Source organism: Phanerochaete carnosa (assembly GCF_000300595.1).
Source record: "Phanerochaete carnosa HHB-10118-sp unplaced genomic scaffold PHACAscaffold_4, whole genome shotgun sequence".
Lineage (NCBI taxonomy): Eukaryota > Fungi > Basidiomycota > Agaricomycetes > Polyporales > Phanerochaetaceae > Phanerochaete > Phanerochaete carnosa.
The window spans coordinates 3,817,171-3,837,640 of NW_006767631.1; the positions used below are offsets into that span (position 1 = coordinate 3,817,171).

Consider the following 20,470-nt stretch of genomic DNA (forward strand, 5'->3'; position numbering starts at 1 on the left):
CTGTGACCTCTGCGATGTCGTGACTACCGCCCATCAAAGCGGACATAGCTGTTAAGCCTACCAATGACTGTCGACCACGAGGCCTCAGCGACCCCACAAGGTCTGTGGCATTGCCGTGATCTGTCAGCAAACGAAAGTTCCCGCCTCCGCTACGTTCCCGAGACGCCCATGGGGGCTGGGGTTCCTGGTTACTGTAGCGGAGCGAACGGTACAAACCGTAACGCATAACGCACCCCCTCACCGGTTTGTAATTCCGGTCTTCTTGTCACGCTTCATGGCTTTTCAAGGGTCTGAAGGGAGCATAAGCCAGTTTTTATAGGCAGTATGACTATTTCTCTGGCCTTTTCATTGCTTTCAAGCCTTCAGCAAGGGCTGTAGTTGCAGATAGGATTGTCAGAAGCACCTGATTAGCCAATATTTCCCCCCACAAACTAACATGTCACGCATAACCCCAGGCCGGTTTGTAGCATGGAGGGCAAGTTAACTGTCACGCCTCCCTGGCCGGTTTGTACCGTTCACTCCGCTACAGTAGTAACACAAGCCTGGCGCCTGGCGCACTGACTCCTCCACGTTGGTCCCTCAAGTCGCTGGCCCTTTTTTCGTGTCGTTCCTGGCGCCGGGAAATAGCTGCGGCAGCGTGTACGTGTTATGGCAGGTGTGCCGATATCGCTGGGCGGTAACCGCAGCTTTTTTCTTGGTAAAACCTCGCTAAACCTGGCCAAATAAGGACCATATTTTTTGATTTTCGCATCGAGACAGATTCGGCGAAACCAGGGCCAAAACTGGCGATGAAATTGGCAGAAAGCGAAGTTTGTAATCCAATTTTCTCGGGTAAGAATCTGAGAATATTTAGTTCTTGTTCTACCAGTCTTTTGGCTGATTTGGCAGAAACAAAAGCTGCACTTAGTAACTTACTACCTAGTGCATGTTCGGCAGTCTCTTAACACGCAGACGCACGGACTCTACGCCCACCAATCCCCGGTCCGGGCGGAGGAGCAGCGCAGAACGGTCACCGCGTGGAGTCACCAAATATTTGGCTGGCACACCACCCCACCGTGCTCAGTCAGCCGAGCCCTTGCGCAAGCCATCAAAAGCCGTCTGCACTCGGACGCGGCACATCGACTCTTCTTCGCCTTCTTACTGCGCTCATTTCGCAAAATCTTTATAAGCATCGGAAGATGAACGCGAGTTCCCATAGTTTCCTTCGTGCCTCCACCCGCACCTCCATGGCTCTCGCGCTGATGCGAGATGCCTTCATAGGCGATGTCCTCTACCATGTATCGCGCCACCGTCTCTTCCAGCACCCGGAGGACCGCCCGGGCTTCACCATCCCTACGCCACGAAGATCTGTCAAAAGCACGAGGAGTGGATTGTCTTCCCGTTCGAATCTCGAAATAACTACCGTCGCCGAACCGGAACGACTTGACGACGAAGAGTCCCAGTTACCTCGCGTCGACTCTGACCTGATTACAATAGTTGTGCCTGAATCCTCAGAACAGCAGAGGCCGGCGCGGCAAAACGTTGTGGAGGTCGAAGAAGGTGATCTCGCGAAGGAAAAGGAAAAGGCGTCGGTATTGCAAGAAATTACTGAATCTCGCATAGTAGAGTGGTACGGATCAGACGACCTAGAGAACCCTCAGAACGTATGTTCCAGCCTCTCTATACCTGTCTTCTATTTTTGACGTACGCCCAGTGGTCCATCGCCAAAAAAATACTTCATTACTTTCCAAATCTGCCTGCTCACCCTCAGCGTGTACATCGGCTCCGCGATCTACTCTCCAGGCATCGACGAGATCGCCGCCCAGTTTGGCGTCTCACCCGTCGCCGCGACGCTCGGCCTCACGCTCTTCGTCGTCGGTTACGGCATCGGCCCGATGTTCCTCAGCCCGCTCTCGGAGCTGCCGCAGATCGGGCGCACGACGGTCTACATTTCGTCGCTCGCGCTCTTCGTCATGCTTCGGGTGCCGACGGCGCTCGCGAAGAATCTTGGCGCGCTGCTCCCGTTGCGCTTCCTCGCCCGCGCTCGCGACCGGCGGGGCAACCCTCAATGACATGTGGGCACCCGGGCACCGCGCGGCTGTCATCGGCCTCTGGGGCGTCGCGGGCATCAGCGGGCCCGTGCTCGGGCCACTGCTCGGTGGCTTCGCGACGCAGGGCGAGGACTGGACGTGGACGATCTGGATCTTGCTCTGGATGAGCGGCGTGACGCTCGTCTTCCTGACGCTCTTCCTTCCGGAGACGTCGGCCGATGCGTGAGTGCTGTCCGTGCCGTCTGTGCTCAGAGCAATATAGCTGACCGTGGCATGTTTGTAGGCTGCTGTACCGCCGTGCGACACGCCTCCGCCGCATCACTGGAGATAACCGGTTCAAATCCGAGGGCGAGATCGAGGTGGAGCATATGACGGTCGGGGATATCGCGATGATGCATCTCGTGCGGCCGTTCATCCTGATGTTCGTCGAGCCGATCGTCGCCTTCTGGAACATCTACATTGCCCTAGTCTATGGCATCCTCTACATCTTCATCGAGTCATTCAGGGTCGTCTTCGTCGAGGAACACGGCTTCAATCTTGGAGAGAACGGGCTGGCATTCCTCGTAAGCGTCCCATCGCATCAAATGAAATGCGGTCAGCTCATTGAGCCCTTCGCAGGGCATATTCGTCGGCACAGTTCTTACATACGTCGTCTTCGCCCCCTACACTCTCAGGGTCCTGAAACCCAAGTTCGTCGACAACAGTACGCACTGTACACGGCCTTTATGTGCCCAAACCTTACTCACCGTCCCGCAGCCTTCGTCCCAGAGATGCGCCTGCCCATCGCCATCGTCGGCTCGGTGTTGCTCCCTATATCCATGTTCTGGTTCGGCTGGACGAGCTCCGCAAGCGTGCACTGGATCGTGCCGATCATCGCCTCCGCGTTCTTCTCTGCGGGGACGTACATGCTCTTCCAGGCGGGCCTGAACTACCTCGCGAACTGCTACCCGCGCTACGTCGCGTCGGTGCTCGCGGGGAACGACTTCTTCCGGTCGATGATCGGAGCAGCGTTCCCGCTGTTCAGCACTGCATTCTTCCACAACCTCGGCGTCGGCCCCGCGTGCAGCCTCCTCGGCGGCGTCGCAGTGATGATGCTACCGATCCCGTGGATATTGTGAGTGGCGGGGCGGGCGTTTTTGGGAAGCACGCGTGCTGACCTGCTTTGGTAGGTATCGCTATGGTGCGCGCATTCGCTCGTGGAGCAAGTACGCCGACTAGATGTCTCTGATGACGGCTGGCCACCTTGCATTATTTTCACCTTTGCACAGTTACCACTGCACTCTACGAAACTCTCACATCATGATCCGCATGACTCGCTCGCTATCCTCACATGGGCACCACTAAATCGACACTGAGGTCTCCACACCTACTAGACTTAATTATACCAATTTTTTGTCTTCAGGGGCTCGTAGTTGCACCCAATTATGCCACGTAGTAAAACATCAATTATAATAGATGGGACTGTCTCATTTCCGACTCCAAAAACGAGCGAGGTTATGGCCCCACGAGGTGACATCCAGTTTCAAGTTCACGTTACCATTAATGCCGCACTGCTGGGGTGCCACCCCGTCGTATATCGTGTCCGATGCTATAGGTAACGATGGCGCGTTTACGTGTCAAGGCCTTCAGAGCGGGGCGGCGCGCCTGAGCCAACTTGATGGATCATTCACGCCGAGACACCTGAGCCTGTCATTTTGGTGCAATAATTGAGACAAAAGAGACTGTATCGTGCCGTAGAAGCGACAAGATGGCGCAAATATGCGCGAGATGTCGTATGTCATACTGTTCTCTGCGTGACTGTTACTTGGAAAGAAAATTATAGGTTCGATTGTTGAGTCTCATGCAACAAGGAAAACGAACTCAAGCGTGACGCAACGAGATTCGCTACGCGCCGCAATTCAAATAGTATGCCTTGAATCCAAGGACTCTTACATGCTTACTGTGCTCAGCCGGTTTCTTACGACGTCCGAATTGCTACGCTGCTGTTGCATTTGCATCACGAACATATACTGTACCTTTTCGACCTGAATGGCGGTGGGTGTGACTGAGCGTGTACAGCCGTAGCGGCGACAGCGGCGGAGGCCTCGATGACTTGTGAGTGATAGCCACCGCGAAGCGATGGCGGCCGGTTATTATTTTTTTTGAGGTTCCCCACGGGCGCGCCGCAGGCCCGGGCCCAAACATTTTGGCCTACCCATCATTGTCACACACCGGCGAGCCCCTCTGTAATCCGTGACAGAAGCCTCCAAGCGGCAGATTTGAGGCCCTGTGACCTGTGACCGCCGTTCAGGTCGAAAATCTACAGTAATGCTTATTGGACAAGATACACAACTACGACTGCATACAGAGTATCGAAGAAGTACTCCGAGTAAGCAAAAAGTACGGCTGCATTCAATTTGTGGGCAAAATGTTTTTGCGAAGTGTCCGGGTCTAGTAACGAGCGAAGTTCAAAGAGCAAAGACTTGGAGAGATGACAGCGACGCACAGGTACAAGTAAAAATGCAATAAATTACCAAGATCGGAATGTCTTTCGGGCTAATCGTATCGATCATACACGGGCGGAAGCGTGCTCGCACTGATAGAGTACTCTGTATCCGCGTCAGTGCTGATGGTCGTTGGCGTAGGACTGGCACTCCGTTGTACGCCGTTCCCATTCATCTACGCCCCGCCATCGACGGCACACCTCCTGCGAGAGCGAGAGCGGGTGCGTGCGCGCGGCCTCCACATGGGCGCCGGGTCTTCAGCAAGCATCTGTGCCAGTGCCTGTTGCCGCATCTGCTCTGCGTCGGGCGGCGGTGAGACGTTGATGGTCGCGCGGTCATCGTCATCTGTAGCCACGAAGGACGAGTTCGTGGGCATACCTGCCACAAAGGGCCCGGGGACGTTCATGAGCGTGCCTGCCACAGTGCTAGTGGACAGTGTCGATGTCTCAGGATTGCGCTCGCCTGGGCTGATCGTTGGCGAGGCCTGCATCGAAGGCTGACTGACATTCTCTGTGGGAGTATTGACGTAGAGCAGTTGCACGGCGGACGTTTCTAATCGCGAGCGGAAAGATGTGAAGAGGATGTTGATGCTGTCTGAGTACAGACGCACCTGCTGAGGCCTTCGCGCACCCCTTGTTCAAACCTTTTCTAAGAGCCTTTCTAACCAGCATCATCACTGCAGGGGAAATCGTAACACCAGCGACGCTAGCGATGAGGATGATCCATGTCAGGTTCAGCTTGGACGGTGGCGCGAATGCCACTAAGGTCGACGTATTTTTGGGCGGCGTGCTTGGGATGAGAGTTACCGAGACCCCGCTAGCCAGAGATGGAGCAGCTACCACGGTATTGGACGTCTGCTATAGGTATTGTAGACATGCATCCCAGTGAGGATCAAAAGTAGGCTGCTATGAGCGTGGCACTCACACCGATTGCCAATATAAGCCCAGTCTATGCTCAAATCTTGAGTCATCTCGTCAATTTTATACCGAACAACATCTACGTACAGCTGTCAGCGATTCGTCCTCAGCGAGCTCCCCGGGGACAGTGGTGAGGATTGTGGCGGCCATAGCAGCCGAGCGAAAAAAAAAGAAGTCAAAGGAAGGGCGGACGCGAAGACACGCTTCACCGGTACCACTGCCTGAGCAGTTATACAAACTGAGTTCGATCCCACAACTGACCGTTTCCCTAACGCGACATCTCATGTTATGTGTATCTGTTGATAGAGAAGGTTTGCGCCTGCCAACGGTGGTACAGCAACAAGATGCTGGGCACGCTGGGAGCTTGCATGATCTGTTTCTGGCGCTCCGAAGTACATAATAGGGCAGGGGAGATACTAGTTTGAAAGATATCGATGCACAAACAGATCGCGAACAGTCGACGCACCTGTTTGCGTCGTTAAAGGAATCCTGAAGCGCGAACGTGAGTAGAACTAGTGTTGGACGTAAAGGTGAGATCACTGGACCAGAAATGCGATGACGAAAGTAAGCAGCAATAAGATGCATAGGCCGGCATGTTACACCGATTAAGGTTTGCAGCCAGGGATATAAGATCAGGATGCACCGTATGATGAGCTGCCATAGGAGTCGGCGCGCTGTGTGCGACACGCAAGACGAGCACAACCATCGTTTTGCACGCAACTGTCCAGGCATTAGGGGGGTGAATCCAGCGCTGAGTGGAATAGCAGTATAGTGCAATAACGGGAAAGGCCATATTCTGCGCCTGAGCCACAGGAGAAAATTCGCTCTTGGGTAATTGATTAGGCGCACGGATCACTGGTGGAACTGATCCGCTGTGATACGTGATTGCCGCGTCATGCCGCATTGGTTACACCGCCTGCCTGCTGCTGTTCAACCAACCTTCGATTATATGTAGCTGCAGACAAGGGGCTGTGTTTAACGTGTCACGATTCATTCTAAAACGCGTGTAAGGCGGATCCGCTCATTCCAAGACTCCTTGACTGACTCTCATCATGAAGCTGTCGCTGATGTCCCTCGTGAACAAGCTCAGAAGACCATCTCCTCACAAAGCTCATAGCGCGAATGAGGCACATACGAAAGAGTCCTTGACCATCGTGTCACACGAGAGCCGTACGATGGCGTTGGCTCGTGCCGCTGCAGTAATGACTGCCCCCTCGAAGCCGCTTCCACCTGTCGTCGCGGTACCCATTCCCAAGATTGTGAAGCCCGTGACTCCTGCAGAGCAGTACTGGGCTGCGCGAGCTCTTACTGCGGAAGCTATTCTGTCTGTGAAGACGCAGCACCACGAGGAGATTAAGATGTTGGCTGTCGTGGAGGAGACGAAACGCACCGTGAGTCTGTCTTCCGTCGCTGCGTGTCCTCCAATGTGTGACACAGAGTTCATCAGCAAGAAGTAGCACAAGTGAATCAGATGCATGAGTCAAGGCAAAGAAGATTGGAGGCCATAGCAGTAGGCTTTCGCTTCGTGGACATGCCCGACCAACCTGATTGCCTTCATAGATCGCATTGCTCACGGCGCTCGTCGGCCTTGTCGCTTTCCTACTGTACACACTTCAGGCAAATCATTCTCCCGCGCGACAATCTCGCAGTGTGCACTTCACCATCCCTATCCTGTCGCCGTTCGCCTCAGTGGTACGCTGGTTATATTCTCTGCTACTCCATCGGTTGACGAACATACGCGCCAGGTCGAACATGAATCGTCGGTAATTGGGACGAAGATATTGACTGTCATTATTTTGACAGCTACCGTGGTAGCGTACGGCTGCTTCCGCTTCTGGATGGCGCACCGTCTAGGTCGCTAATCTCGTGGCTTGGGACTGGGCTCGGGTGAGCAGTTTGCTGTACGGGCCATACAGGTTCAACATAATCGATTTCCAGAGCAGCTCTCGTCGCATTCAAGATTCCACCTTAGCAGCAGCGGGCGAATAAGCATACTGCTCGCGGAATCATCGTTTGCTGCTTGCAGTGCCCGGTTGCGACCTCGGCCCTTCTCCCATCTGCTATCGTGCCATCTGGGGCCTCATTCTAAGCTTGGCGTATGCCCGCTTTGTTGCATTTATGGTCGTAGACCGGACATTTTGCGCGCCAGTCGGACCCGGCTGCACTTCACTTTCATTCCAGCTCTGGCCACTTGCAAACCCTTCCACTCTCTCAACTCCCACTATTATTCGTCTGGATTTGGATATACCCCGAAACAGTGACTAATGAACTGCTGACTGGCGAGTCAGGTAATAAATCATGTCGCAGGTTACGCCCGGCAAGGCAGATGGAGCCGACTCTCAGATGTTCTTGACCACACTCATCCTCAACGCCAGTATCCTCGCGCTCTTCTATTGTTCCCACCCCTTCCCTGGCGCTCTGAAAGTTGACGCAACAAGCTGTCCCAAAAATCTCTGACAGCAAGGCATTGCCGTATGTGATGTATTCCATACGCACCCGATGTGGGATAGCGGATCCAATCTTAACACGGTCCCAGCCCGTGGCATCATCTCCCATCTCATCTGATCAATATGGTCAGGACATGAGAGGAGTACATTGCCGTCCCAGCCCGGAATGTGGCACAGCCCCTTCACTCGCGCGTCAACTCGTCCGTAATGCGTGTCAGCATTAACGTCGCCGTACAGGAGAAACAGTGAGCACCGGCATCGTGACGAAGAGCATACGCGTACCTCGTCTAGATGGCATAAGGTTCGTTCGGGATGTATTTTCCGAGACGGCATGTGAATTTACTTATAGATGGAGTACATTCTCAGGAGCATAACTCAAGCTTTTCAGGAGGGGGATGAAGAGAGCGGGGCGAGAGGGGCGGAAACTACCAAGCAACCGTAGATGTAGAGGCGGGCCTATCTCTGGTTCGCTCTCTAAGTCTCAGATGGTGAGTTGTGGGCTCCGATAGTAAACATATATCACACGCCAAAATATCTTTAGAAGCGGTCTAGTGTGTCTTCTATGGCTGTGACCTCTGCGACGTCGTGACTACCGTTCATTAAAAGCGGACATACTACTGTTAAGCCTACCAATGACCGTCGACCACGAGGCCTCAGCGACCTGCCGAGACGCCCGTGGGGCTGGTAACATAAGCTTGGCGCCTAGCGCACTGACTCCTCCGCGTCGGTCCCTTAAGCTGCTGGCGCTTCCTTGCAGCATTGCAGGCGCCAGGAGACGGCGTGTACGTGTTATGGCAGGGTAACCGCAGCTTTTTCCTTGGTAAAATCTCACTAAACCTGATCAAATTAGGACCACTTTTTTCTCGGCTTTCGTAACGAGACAGATTGAACGAAACGAAGTCCAAAACCAACAACGAAACTGGGAGAAAGTGAGGGTTCCGCTCCAATCTCCTGGGCAAAAACCTGAGAAATTTGGTCCTTGTTCGAGCAATCTTTTGGCCAATTTGGAAAGGACAAAAGCTAACGCTTGGTAACTTACTACCCAGTGCATGTTCGACCGTCTCTTAATGTACAGACCCATGGGCCCTACACCCACCAATCCCCCGGCTGGGCGGAGGAGCAGCACAGAACGGTCACCGCGTGGGATCACCGAATATTCGGCTGGGGACATCACCCCACCGTGCCGAGCACTTGCGCAAGCCATCAAGAACGATCCGCACTCGGACGCGGCCTCTCGACTCATGTTACCTTGCTTACCGCGCTCATTTCCTGAACCCTTTATAAGCGTCAGAAGATGAAGGCGAGCTCCTGTCGTTTCCTTCACAATCTCACTCGCAACTCTCAATGGTTCCTGCCCTAATACGCGATGCCTTCGTAGGCGACGTCCTCTACCATCTATCGCGTCACCGTCTCTTTCAGCATCGGGAGGACCGCCAGGACTTCACCATCCCTACGCCACCAAGATCCGTTGGAAGCATTAAGAGCGGATCTTCTTCCCGTTCAATCCTCGAAATAACTACCGTCGCCGAGCCAGAACGACCTGTCGATGAAGAATCTCAACTTCCTCGCGTCGACTCCGAACAGGTTACGATAGCCATATGCGAACCCTCAGAAGAGCAAAGACCAGCGCGGCAGAAAATTTTGGAGGTCGAAGAAGGTGATCTCGCGAAGCAAAAGGAAAAGGCGCCAGTATTGCAAGAAATCACTGAATCTCGCATAGTAGAGTGGTACGGACCAAACGACCCAGAGGACCCTCAGAATGTATGTTTTGCCCTCCCTACGCCCGCTCTGTATTTTTAATGGAGGCCTAGTGGTCCATCGTCAAAAAATCCTTCATCACCTTCCAAATCTGCCTGCTCACCTTCAGCGTGTACATCGGCTCCGCGATCTACTCTCCAGGCATTGGCGGAATTTCAGACCAGTTCGGAGTCTCGTCAGTCGCCGCAACACTTGGCCTCACGCTCTTCGTCGTCGGCTACGGCGTCGGTCCAATGTTCCTCAGCCCGCTCTCGGAGCTGCCGCAGATCGGGCGCACGACAGTCTATATCCTCTCGCTTGCACTCTTCGTCGTGCTCCAGGTGCCAACGGCGCTCGCGAAGAACCTCGGCGCGTTGCTCCCGCTGCGCTTTGTCGCCGGCTTCGCCGGCTCGCCCGCCCTCGCGACCGGCGGCGCGAGCCTCAGCGACATATGGGCACCCGAGTACCGTGCCGTCGTCATTGGCCTCTGGAGCGTCGCCGGTGTTGGTGGACCCGTACTTGGACCGCTCGTTGGCGGCTTCGCGACGCAGGGCGAAGACTGGACGTGGACGATCTGGATCTTGCTCTGGATGAGCGGCGCGACGCTCATTTTTCTGATGCTTTTCCTCCCGGAGACATCTGCCTCGGCGTGAGTGTCTGCGCTGTCTGAGCTTAGAGCAAAGCAACTGATTGTTATGTGTTCGTAGATTGCTGTACCGCCGTGCGGCACGCCTTCGCCGCATCACCGGAAACAAGCGGCTCAAGTCCGAGGGCGAGATCGAGGTGGAGCATATGACGGTCGGCGACATTGCGATGATGCACCTCGTGCGGCCGTTCATCCTGATGTTTATCGAGCCGATCGTTGCGTTCTGGAACATCTACGTTGCCCTCGTCTACGGCATCCTCTACATCTTCATCGAGTCGTTCAGGGTCGTCTTTGTTGAGACGCACGGCTTCAATCTTGGGGAGAACGGGCTGGCGTTCCTCGTAAGTGTTTCGCTGCACCAAGAGTAGTGTGATTGGTTTGTTGAACCGTCCGCAGGGCATATTCGTCGGCTCGGCCCTTACATACGCCGTCTACGCCCCCTACGCTCTGAGGGTCCTGAAGCCCCACTTTGTCAACAACAGTACGTACTGCGCACTCTCTTTGTGCGTCTAGTCTTGCTGATTGCCTCTAGCATTCGTCCCAGAGATGCGCCTGCCCATCGCCATCGTCGGCTCGGTGCTGCTCCCCATATCCATGTTCTGGTTTGGCTGGACGAGCGACGCGATTGTGCACTGGAGCGTGCCGATCGTCGCCTCCGCGCTCTTCGCCGCAGGGACGTACATGCTATTCCAAGCTGGCGTGAACTACCTCGCGGACTGCTACCCGCGCTACGTCGCGTCTGTGCTCGCGGGGAACGACTTCTTCCGGTCGATGGTCGGCGCCGCGTTCCCGCTGTTCAGCACCGTGTTTTTCCACAACCTCGGCGTTGGTCCCGCGTGCAGCCTCCTTGGTGGTGTCGCGGTACTGATGCTGCCGATCCCGTGGATTTTGTGAGTGGCGGGGCGGGCTTTTTTGCGAGATACACGTGCTGACCTGCTTTGGTAGGTATCGCTATGGCGCGCGCATTCGCTCGTGGAGCAAGTACGCCGATTAGATATCTCTGATGACGGCCGGCTATCTTGCATTATTTTTACCTTTGCACACCTACCACTGCGCTCTATGAAACTCTCACATCATGATCCGCATGACTCACGCGCTATCCTCACGTAGACACCACTATATCGACACTGAGGTCTTCACGCCTACTAGACTTAATTATACCAATTTTTTGTCTTCAGAGGCTCGTAGTTGCACCCAATTATGCTATGTAGTAAAACGTCAATTATAATGGCTGGGACCGTCTCAGTTTCGACTCCAAAAACGAGTGAGGTTATTGTCCCACGATTTCCAGTTTCAAGTTCACGTTACCATTAATGCCGCACTGCTGGGGTGCCACCCCGTCGTATACCTTGTCTGACTGCTACTGTCTAGGCAACGACGGCGGTAGTGTGGAACTTAGAAGTTTCGAGCAGCGGTGCGCGTACGTGTCAAGGCCTTCAGAGCGGGGGCGGCGCGCCTGAGCCAACTTGGTAGATCGTTCGCGCTGAGACGCCTGAGTCTGTCATCTTGGTGCGGTGATTGAGACGAAGGAGACGGTGTCGTGCCGTAGAAATTGAAGCGACAAGATGGCATGAATATGTGTGAGATTTCTTATGTCATGTTTGTCTCTGCGTGACTGCCACTTCAAGTTGGAGAGAAATTATAGGTTCGATTGTTTCTCATGCAACAAGGAAGACGAACTCAAGCATGACGCAACGAGATTCGTTATGCACCTCAAATCAACGAGTACGCTCTGAACTTGAATGCGAAGACAGATCTCGCATGCTTACTGTGACCAACGGTTTCCTACGACGTCCGAATCGCTGCGCTGCTGTCGCATCTGCGTCATGAACATGTAAATGCTTATTGAACAAAATACATAACTACGACCGCATACAGTGTATCGAAGAGGTATTCCGAGTAAACTAAAAGTACGGCTGCAGTTAATTTGTGGGCAAAATGTTTTTGCGAAGTGTCCGGGTCTAGTAACGAGCGAAGTTCAAAGAGCGATGACTCGGAGAGATGACAGCGAAGCACAGGTACAAGTAAATACGTGATAAATTACCAAGATCAGAATGTCTTTCTGGCTAATCGTATCGATCATACGCAGGCGGAAGCGTGCTCGCACTGATAGAGTACTCTGTATCCGCGTCAGTGCTGATGGTCGTTGGCGTAGGACTGGCATTCCGTTGTACGCCGTTCCCATTCATCTCCGCTCCGCCATCGACGGCACGCCTTCTGCGAGAGCGAGAGCGGGTGCGTGCGCGCGGCCTCCACATGGGCGCCGGGTCTTCAGCAAGCATCTGTGCCAGTGCCTGTTGCCGCATCTGCTCTGCGTCGGGCAGCGGCGAGACATTGATAACCGTGCGGCCGTCGTCCTCGAGCTTCGGACTCGCATCGGAGAACTCGGGGACCACCGTTGACCCTCGATGCGAGAGGTTTTCCATGTCTGTAGTCACGAAGGGGGAGTTCGTGAGTTTGCCTGCCACAGCGGATAGTGTCGACGTCTCAAAATTGCGCTCGCCCGGGCTGATTGCCAGCGACCCCTGCCTCGAGAGCTGGCTTACATGCGTTGTGGTAGCATTGACGTGGAGCAGTTGCGCGGCGGGCGTTTCTAGTCGCAAGCGAAAAGATGTGAAGAAGATGTTGATGCCACTATCTGAATACAGACGCACCTGCTGAGTCCTTCACGCGCCGCCTGTTCAAAGCCTTTCTGACCAGCATCGTTACTGCAAGGAACACCGCAACACCAACTACGCTAGCAATGGAAGCGATCAATGTTGAGTTCAGCTTGGACGGTGGCGCGAGTGCTACTGAGTGCGGTGTATTTTGGGGCGGTGTGCTTGAGCTGAGAGTTATCGGGATCCCGTTGGCTAGAGGTAGAGCTAGAGTAGTTGCTGTCTGCTATAGGTTTCATAGATATGCACCCCAGTGAGGACCAAAAGTAGGCCGCTATGAGTGTGGTACTCACACCGGTTGCCAATATGAGCCCAGTCTACGCTCAACATCCTGAGTTGTCTCTTCAACTTCATACTGAACGACATCTACTTACAGCTGTCGGCGGCGACCCGCCAATAGTAAGGATTGTGGTGGTTGTGACAAGTGTGGTGGCCATAGCCGAGCAAAAAGTCAAAATTACAGAGTCAAAGAGAGGGCAGACACGAAGACACGCTCTCCCTCGCCGTCTTAGCAGTTAAACAAATCGAGTTCGTTTCCACCCCCTGTTACGTGCATCTGCTGATAGAGAAGGTTTGCGCCTAACAACGATGATACGGCAACAAGATGCTGGGCATGCTGGGAAGCTTGCATGGTCTGTTTTAAGTTCTGGGGCTCCGAGGTGCATGATAGGGCAAGGGAGATACCAGTTCGAAAGATATTGATGTGGCATGAACAGATTGCGAATAGTCGGCGCACCCGTTTGCGTCGTTAAAGGAATCCTGAAGCGCGAACGTGAGTAGAACTAGTGTTGGATGTAAAGGTGAGATCATTGGACCAGAAATACGATGACGAAAGCAAGCAGCAATAAGATGCATGGGCCGGCATGTTACACCGATTAAGGTTCGCAGCCAGGGATATAAGATCAGGATGCACCGTATGATGAGCTGTCATAGGAGTCGGCGCGCTGTGTGCGACACGCAAGACGAGCACAACCATCGTTTTGCACGCAACTGTCCAGGCATTAGGGGGGTGAAGCCAGCGCTGAGTGGAATAGCAGTATAGTGCAATAACGGGAAAGGCCATATTACACGGGGCTAATTAGTAAATATTTTTAGCTGACAGAGGTACGAAAATGACCGTAAGAAAAGAAGCTAAAAAGCCTGAACACTTTCCGGTGAAAATATATGATAGGTAAAATTTGAAAATAAGAGTAAAATAAAGTCGCCTTTTTTAGTCAATCTTGTTGTAAAAAGTTGGTCAGCTCGCAGCAAAAAGAGGTGCAACTACCGCTGGGCTATCCATATATAGAGTAATACACATGGAGAAAGAAATGATGATGATTTCGCCCTAAGGATATTTCGACTCTTGTAATACCTCAAAAGGTGTAAAAGCAGCGTATCTTTTTGTACCACTAAAACGATAACATCCCCATGGGGAATAGCTTAAGTGTATTTATGAAACAAACTGAATGTGCTTTTGCACCTCTATCCGCGCAAAATAGTATAAAATTAGCCCCGTGATTCTGCGCCTGAGCCACAGGAGAAAATTCGCTCTTGGGTATTGATTAGGCGCGCGGATCACTGATTGCCGCGTCATGCCGCATTGGTTACACCGCCTGCCTGCTGCTGTTCAACCAACCTTCGATTATATGTAGCTGCAGACAGGGGCTGTGTTTAACGTGTCACGATTCATTCTAAAACGCGTGTAAGGCGGATCCGCTCATTCCAAGACTCCTTGACTGACTCTCATCATGAAGCTGTCGCTGATGTCCCTCGTGAACAAGCTCAGAAGACCATCTCCTCACAAAGCTCATAGCGCGAATGAGGCACATACGAAAGAGTCCTTGACCATCGTGTCACACGAGAGCCGTACGATGGCGTTGGCTCGTGCCGCTGCAGTAATGACTGCCCCCTCGAAGCCGCTTTCACCTGTCGTCGCGGTACCCATTCCCAAGATTGTGAAGCCCGTGACTCCTGCAGAGCAGTACTGGGCTGCGCGAGCTCTTACAGCGGAAGCTATTCTGTCTGTGAAGACGCAGCACCACGAGGAGATTAAGATGTTGGCTGTCGTGGAGGAGACGAAACGCACCGTGAGTCTACCTTCCGTCGCTGCGTGTCCTCCAATGTGTGACACAGAGTTCATCAGCAAGAAGTAGCACAAGTGAATCAGATGCATGAGTCAAGGCAAAGAAGATTGGAGGCCATAGCAGTAGGCCTTCGCTTCGTGGACATGCCCGACCAACCTGATTGCCTTCATAGATCGCACTGCTCACGGCGCTCGTCGGTCTTGTCGCTTTCCTACTGTACACACCTCAGGCAAACCGTTCTCCCGCGCGACAATCTCGCAGTGTGCACTTCACCATCCCTATCCTGTCGCCGTTCGCCTCAGTGGTACGCTGGTTATATTCTCTGCTACTCCATCGGTTGACGAACATACGCGCCAGGTCGAACATGAATCGTCGGTAATTGGGACGAAGATATTGACTGTCATTATTTTGGCCTCTGCCGTGCTAGCGTACGGCTGCTTCCGCTTCTGGATGGCGCACCGTCTAGGTCGTTAATCTCGTGGCTTGGGGGCTGGGCTCGGGTGAGTAGTGTATTGTATTAGCCATGCGGGTTCAATATAGTCGATATTTAATGCAGCTCTCATCGCAATCAAGATTCCATCTTAGCGGCAGCGAGCGAATAGGCATACTGCTCGTGGCGAAAGCGTCGTTTGCTGCTTGCGGTGCCCGGTTGCGACCTCGGCCGTTCTCCCATCTGCTACCGTGCCATCTGGGGGCGTCGTTCCAAGCACTGCATGCTTAGCATGTGCTCGCTTTGTTGTATTTATGGTCGTGGACCGAACAGTTTGCGCTGGCGATGAGCAGGTCCAGCGCCGTCTAGATTGAATTTGGTCTACCCGCTTTTCTTTCCCAGCATGTACATTACGTCTTTAGAAGCTCTAGACTCCGCCTACCAGTTTTAAACCAGTCACCACAACCTCAAGTCACCATGAACGAGGTCGTCAACGCTTTGTCACGTGCAATCGTCGGCTAGGGAGAGCGCAGCGCATCAACGCATCAGGCGCGTCGGAACCTGATGCTCCGTCAGTATTGTTCAACCAGTCGCGTAGCAGTCCTCCCGCCGGAAATACAATAACAATGATGGCCAGTCAGACCCGGCTGCACTTCACTTTCATTACTTTCATTCCAGCTCTGATCCCTTGCAAACCCTTCCGCTCTCTTAACTACCACTCTCATTCGTCTGGACTTGGATATACTTCGAAACAGTGATTAATGAACTGCTGACTGGCGAGTCAGGTAGAAAATCATGTCGCAGGTTACGCCCGGCAAGGCAGATGGAACCGACTCTCAGACGTTCTTGACCGCACTCATCACCAACGCCAGTATCCTCGCAATTGAGGTCATCGCTTTCGTCGTCTTGCGAAGCCGACTATGGCGAATATACGAGCCTAGGACATACCTGCCGCCTCCAGAGTGCGTCCTTCTACGACACTTCCGTATATGGTACTGATTACGACGCCTTTCCAGCAAACGGGCAGTAAGCTTGCCTGGAGGTTGGTGGAAGTGGCTGTTGGCCATCGTTACGATACCTACAGGAGACATCGTGAGTAACATTCGCCTTCCGCGGTACGACTATACCTTAAGGAGATATTTGTACAGATGCAAAAGAACGGAATGGATGCCTACATGTTCCTTCGATTTCTTCGACTGCTCATCATACTATTCGCTTCCATCACGGTCTTGACCTGGCTCGTTCTCCTGCCTGTCGACACAGCTGGTTTACCCAACGCCAACTTCACTGACCGTCTATCTCGGCTGAGCTGGGGAAAGTAAGGCTTATATGGGTGCTTCTGTAAGCTATCATTACCACTGACACATGAAGCCCTCAGTATACCTGACACGGAGACTAAGCGATACGTGGCTCACGTCGTCGTCGTCTATATCTCAACTTGCGAGTAGATGCGTCACTTAATCATCGGCAAATGACGATTCTGATTGTACTGCTGCACAGTCTGGACGCTCTTCCTGATTCGTCGAGAGCTCGTCCATTACACACTCAAGCGCCATGAATTCCTAACTTCCTCATCGCACGCTACGCTCGCTCAAGCACGCACAGTTCTTATCATAAACGTTCCGCCAGAGATGTGCGATGAGCATGAGCTCAGGCGATGGGCGAGCTTCGTCCCTGGAGGTGTTCAGAACGTTTGGATCTACAGGGACACCAGGGTAAGCATTGAGGCTGCACCATGTACCTGCTTGTCGCGGATTACTTAGTCCATATGCAGACTCTCAACGGAGATTACAATGCTCGCCTGGAAGCCTGCCAGCTCCTCGAGCAAGCAACGTCCAAGCTCATACGCAAGGTTGTTCGCGCGAAACACAAAGAGGAGAAGAAGCTCCGCAAGGACGGCAAGGCCCCTGTGCCGCTGCCGAAGCTGAGTGCGCCTGTGCTCACAAAGCGCGAGAGGACTCAGCACCTGGATGCGTACCTGATGCAGGAGCGCCGCGTGGGCCACGACATCGTTGACACCGGACGCGGGCCGAGCCTCGATTCATTGCGCACTGCCGTTGGCGCAGAGAAAGAGAAGGCTGTGAACCCGTTCGAGGACGTCTCATTGGAGAGTGTGCCTGCGAGCTCGGGATCGCGCCATAGCCGGACGAGAACGAGCATTCTTGAGGCGGGGCAGCTGTCGCCTGGTGGTGCATCGACTGTTGAGAAAGACGTGGGCATAGATGCAGAGGCACTCCTGGAGAAGTATGCGCTCCCGAAGAAGCGGCCACACCACAGGCTCGGGTTTATGGGTCTGTTTGGAAAGAAGGTCGATACGATCAAGTGGTGCATGGTTAGTCTCATTGTTGCGCTGTGGCCTTCAGGACATTTTTACTCACTGGTTTTCTAGGACGAGATCTCGAAGCTGAATAAGAGCATCGAGGAGAAGCGCGGCGCTCTTGCGCAGGCTGATAAGATGCCGAAGCCCTTGGGCAGCGCCTTTATCCAGTGCAACCTGCAAATGGGTGCACATGTGCTAGCGCAGTGTGTCAGCTACCACAAAGTCCGTCTTTCTTCGCCTTTGCTGCCTTCCCCATTACCGACCAAACGTACTTCCAGCCCCTGATGATGGCTGAAAAGTTCATCGAAGTCTCGCCAAAGGACGTTATCTGGGACAACATCGACGTAGGCCCGCCCTCAGTCTGCCTGGCACGCTGAAGCTGATCGCCGCGGCTCACAGGACGGCGCATACGAGGCCCGGTTTCGCTACGTCACGTCCTGGATGGGCAGCATCGCACTCATTGTTCTTTGGTTCGCGCCGGTCGCATTTGTTGGCACACTTAGCAACGTCTCTACCCTCTGTCAGAAAGTCGCGTACGTCATCTATGGTGGCTGTCGAATGAGCTGCCGCTGATTTACGACGGGACAGCTGGCTTTGCTGGATCCGCAACGCGCCTACGCCCATACCTGGTATGATCCAAGGTATTTTGCCTCCGCTTGCCCTTGCAGTTTTGTTTGCCATCTTGCCCTGGTTACTACGAGGTAGGTGCAGCTCTTCCACTCCCACTTAAGGTTAACAATCTATGTCAGGTCTGGCTTGGTATGAGAACATCCCTCGATGGTCGCTACTTTCCATTAGCGTCTACAAGCGCTACTTCCTCTTCCTCGTCATGTTTGTCTTTCTCTCCGCTGATATGCTGCATCACACTGACTTGCGATGATAGTCACGGCTTCCTCATCGTCACACTGAGTTCTGGTCTGACATCAACAGCTGCTCAGGTTAGTGAATGCCCAGTTTTATATCTCCAATGTTCCTATCCTCAACTCGCGCTTGCTAGATCGTCGAGAACCCGACTCAGGCACTGTCCTACCTTGCATCTCAGCTACCAAATGCCTCGATCTTCTTCCTCACCTGGACGTGTAAGTCTCCACCTAGTCGTGTCACAGCCGGAAACAAGCTGACCACAATCCAGTAACGCAGGGTCTGAGTGGCGCCGGAAGCGCTCTTCTACAAGTGGGCACCATCTTGTTGTATTTCGCCAAAAAGTGGTTCCTTGGTCGAACGCCGCGGCAGGCATACGAGGTGACGTTTATGATGCCAAAGGTGCCTTCTAAACTTTTCTGTGTCCTACAACTTGCTGAGATGTCTAAATTCTAAAGGCGGATTTTGGTCTGGTGTTACCGCGCATCTCGCTGCTTGCTACGATCGCACTTGCATATAGCGTGCTTTCGCCCATCATCAACGGTCTAGCGATGTTGTCGTTCTTGCTGTTCTTCATGGCATGGAAGTTCCGTGAGTCCGACCCTCTGCGTGAGACGCGGCCTGGTTTTAACGGTCACGATGCCCCTAGTCTTGACGTGGGTATTTGATCAACCAGACGAAGCGGAGACTGGAGGTCAATACGTAAGCGTCTTACCTCATGTATCTCATAACCGCCCGATTGACTAGTTGGCGCAGTTCCCGCTTGCGATTAATTTCCTGTGTAAGTCGACGTGCTCCATCAGCGGTGCAATCCTCTGACTTTAACAGTCGTCGGCATGTACATCGAACAGTTCTGTCTTGCTGTCCTGTTCTTCCTCAAGATTTCTAACGGCATCTCATTCCTTGCCGAAGGCGTCCTAATGCTCTTTCTTATGGCCGTGACATTATCTGCGCAAGTGTTGTTCCAGCGCAGCTTTGATCGTACGTTCCGTGGCCATATTTTTAATGCTAACGTACTGATGAACTCTATAGCAATTACTCAGTTCCTCCCAATGTCGCTAGCGACAGAACAGCTTCAGAAGCGGTGGGAGAGCCATAGGTTGCACAAACATAGCGGCAGCCAGGATTCCGAGATGAATCTCTTCAGTAAAAACGGTGATTGCCTCTCTTCAGATCCATCATCTGATCGAGGTACTGACGGCCATCCTCAGGTCTGAAGATGGTGGTCAACCGTCACCTTGTGAATCCGGTAGAGAAGCTCGCCAAACACGTCGAGAACAACATGGCCAAGGTCGCTGATATTCAGTCCGATGTCGGACACGGCAGCACGGAGAACGACGTCGCACATGGATCAACATCTGCGTATGACTCTGCAGGGCACCGCCGCCACAACTCACACCACCACGTGCACCACCACAACCCGCACTACAATGACGCCCATCAGGGGCACCAGCAGACGCACCACCGACGCACAAAGTCGACGCACCGCTCGGGCGACTCGAGTCTGACTAAAGCGCCGCGTCGGCTGCCACAGTTCGCGCCCGCCGCGCCAAAGCGCCCAGTCGCCGCAGAGGACGAGGGCGACGTCGACGAGGATTTCGACGCACACGGCTTCGACCATCCGTCCACGTACGAAGAACAGCCGTGGATCTGGGTGCCAAAAGACGCACTCGGCCTGAGCGAGGTGTTCGTGCGCGAATATCGCACGCTGGGCGTCGAAGCAAGCGACGAGGGCGCGGTAATGGACGAGCGGGGGAACGTCGAGGTCAATCGGAGTCCGCCAGACGAGGAATGGCATGGTGGACACGACGCATAGTTTGGCATGAATCCAATCTTTCTTCGCACTGTACAATAGTCAACGTTGCACATAATCCCA

At 53.5% G+C, this 20,470-nt stretch overlaps 7 protein-coding genes across 7 annotated transcripts; 5 read left to right on the forward strand and 2 right to left on the reverse strand.

Annotated features, from left to right (window-relative positions):
- Positions 1–1,164: 1,164 nt before the first annotated feature.
- On the forward strand, positions 1,165–3,248 carry PHACADRAFT_208445 (uncharacterized protein; the record flags this gene model as incomplete). Its single annotated transcript, XM_007395110.1, has 8 exons — positions 1,165–1,571; positions 1,630–1,643; positions 1,694–1,933; positions 1,983–2,252; positions 2,314–2,593; positions 2,649–2,733; positions 2,787–3,144; positions 3,200–3,248. The coding sequence occupies exons 1-8, from the start codon at positions 1,179–1,181 to the stop codon at positions 3,246–3,248; spliced, it is 1,689 nt and encodes a 562-aa protein (XP_007395172.1). The 5' UTR covers positions 1,165–1,178.
- Positions 3,249–4,323: 1,075 nt separating this feature from the next.
- Positions 4,324–5,371, reverse strand: PHACADRAFT_255077 (uncharacterized protein). Its single transcript, XM_007395111.1, has one exon. It carries the CDS (start codon positions 5,001–5,003, stop codon positions 4,689–4,691), a length of 315 nt encoding a protein of 104 aa, XP_007395173.1. The 5' UTR covers positions 5,004–5,371; the 3' UTR covers positions 4,324–4,688.
- A 1,261-nt stretch (positions 5,372–6,632) lies between these two features.
- On the forward strand, positions 6,633–8,196 carry PHACADRAFT_172993 (uncharacterized protein; the record flags this gene model as incomplete). Its single annotated transcript, XM_007395112.1, has 4 exons — positions 6,633–6,846; positions 6,870–6,940; positions 6,991–7,122; positions 7,176–8,196. The coding sequence occupies 4 exons, from the start codon at positions 6,633–6,635 to the stop codon at positions 7,290–7,292; spliced, it is 534 nt and encodes a 177-aa protein (XP_007395174.1). The 3' UTR covers positions 7,293–8,196.
- A 1,025-nt stretch (positions 8,197–9,221) lies between these two features.
- On the forward strand, positions 9,222–11,254 carry PHACADRAFT_93065 (uncharacterized protein; the record flags this gene model as incomplete). The annotated part of the gene is made up of 6 exons (XM_007395113.1): positions 9,222–9,638; positions 9,689–10,263; positions 10,322–10,601; positions 10,657–10,741; positions 10,793–11,150; positions 11,206–11,254. The coding sequence occupies 6 exons, from the start codon at positions 9,222–9,224 to the stop codon at positions 11,252–11,254; spliced, it is 1,764 nt and encodes a 587-aa protein (XP_007395175.1).
- An 823-nt stretch (positions 11,255–12,077) lies between these two features.
- PHACADRAFT_172996 (uncharacterized protein) lies at positions 12,078–13,043 on the reverse strand. The gene is made up of 2 exons (XM_007395114.1): positions 12,915–13,043; positions 12,078–12,853 (listed from the first exon to the last, which is right to left on the reverse strand). Exons 1-2 carry the CDS (start codon positions 12,961–12,963, stop codon positions 12,327–12,329), a joined length of 576 nt encoding a protein of 191 aa, XP_007395176.1. The 5' UTR covers positions 12,964–13,043; the 3' UTR covers positions 12,078–12,326.
- Positions 13,044–14,653: 1,610 nt separating this feature from the next.
- PHACADRAFT_255085 (uncharacterized protein) lies at positions 14,654–15,866 on the forward strand. The gene is made up of 4 exons (XM_007395115.1): positions 14,654–14,986; positions 15,043–15,105; positions 15,156–15,287; positions 15,341–15,866. The coding sequence occupies exons 1-4, from the start codon at positions 14,663–14,665 to the stop codon at positions 15,455–15,457; spliced, it is 636 nt and encodes a 211-aa protein (XP_007395177.1). The 5' UTR covers positions 14,654–14,662; the 3' UTR covers positions 15,458–15,866.
- A 342-nt stretch (positions 15,867–16,208) lies between these two features.
- Positions 16,209–20,410, forward strand: PHACADRAFT_194921 (uncharacterized protein; the record flags this gene model as incomplete). Its single annotated transcript, XM_007395116.1, has 20 exons — positions 16,209–16,375; positions 16,430–16,505; positions 16,562–16,731; positions 16,808–16,857; positions 16,914–17,128; positions 17,188–17,745; positions 17,803–17,955; positions 18,012–18,077; positions 18,133–18,266; positions 18,322–18,434; positions 18,483–18,564; positions 18,617–18,671; positions 18,731–18,812; positions 18,866–18,996; positions 19,053–19,185; positions 19,244–19,296; positions 19,351–19,375; positions 19,423–19,575; positions 19,627–19,749; positions 19,806–20,410. The coding sequence occupies 20 exons, from the start codon at positions 16,209–16,211 to the stop codon at positions 20,408–20,410; spliced, it is 3,144 nt and encodes a 1,047-aa protein (XP_007395178.1).
- Positions 20,411–20,470: the final 60 nt, after the last annotated feature.

What these genes read in the sequence shown, in the direction of transcription:
- PHACADRAFT_255077 (XM_007395111.1), bottom strand. Translation starts at nt 5,003, where the DNA reads ATGCAGGCCTCGCCAACGATCAGCCCAGGCGAGCGCAATCCTGAGACA.
- PHACADRAFT_172996 (XM_007395114.1), bottom strand. Translation starts at nt 12,963, where the DNA reads ATGCTGGTCAGAAAGGCTTTGAACAGGCGGCGCGTGAAGGACTCAGCA. An exon ending in GCGCGTGAAGGACTCAGCAG is followed by an intron (nt 12,854 to 12,914) that starts GTGCGTCTGTAT and finishes GCTTGCGACTAG; the next exon opens with AAACGCCCGCCGCGCAACTG.
- PHACADRAFT_255085 (XM_007395115.1), top strand. Translation starts at nt 14,663, where the DNA reads ATGTCCCTCGTGAACAAGCTCAGAAGACCATCTCCTCACAAAGCTCAT. An exon ending in TGGAGGAGACGAAACGCACC is followed by an intron (nt 14,987 to 15,042) that starts GTGAGTCTACCT and finishes AGAGTTCATCAG; the next exon opens with CAAGAAGTAGCACAAGTGAA. An exon ending in GAAGATTGGAGGCCATAGCA is followed by an intron (nt 15,106 to 15,155) that starts GTAGGCCTTCGC and finishes TTGCCTTCATAG; the next exon opens with ATCGCACTGCTCACGGCGCT.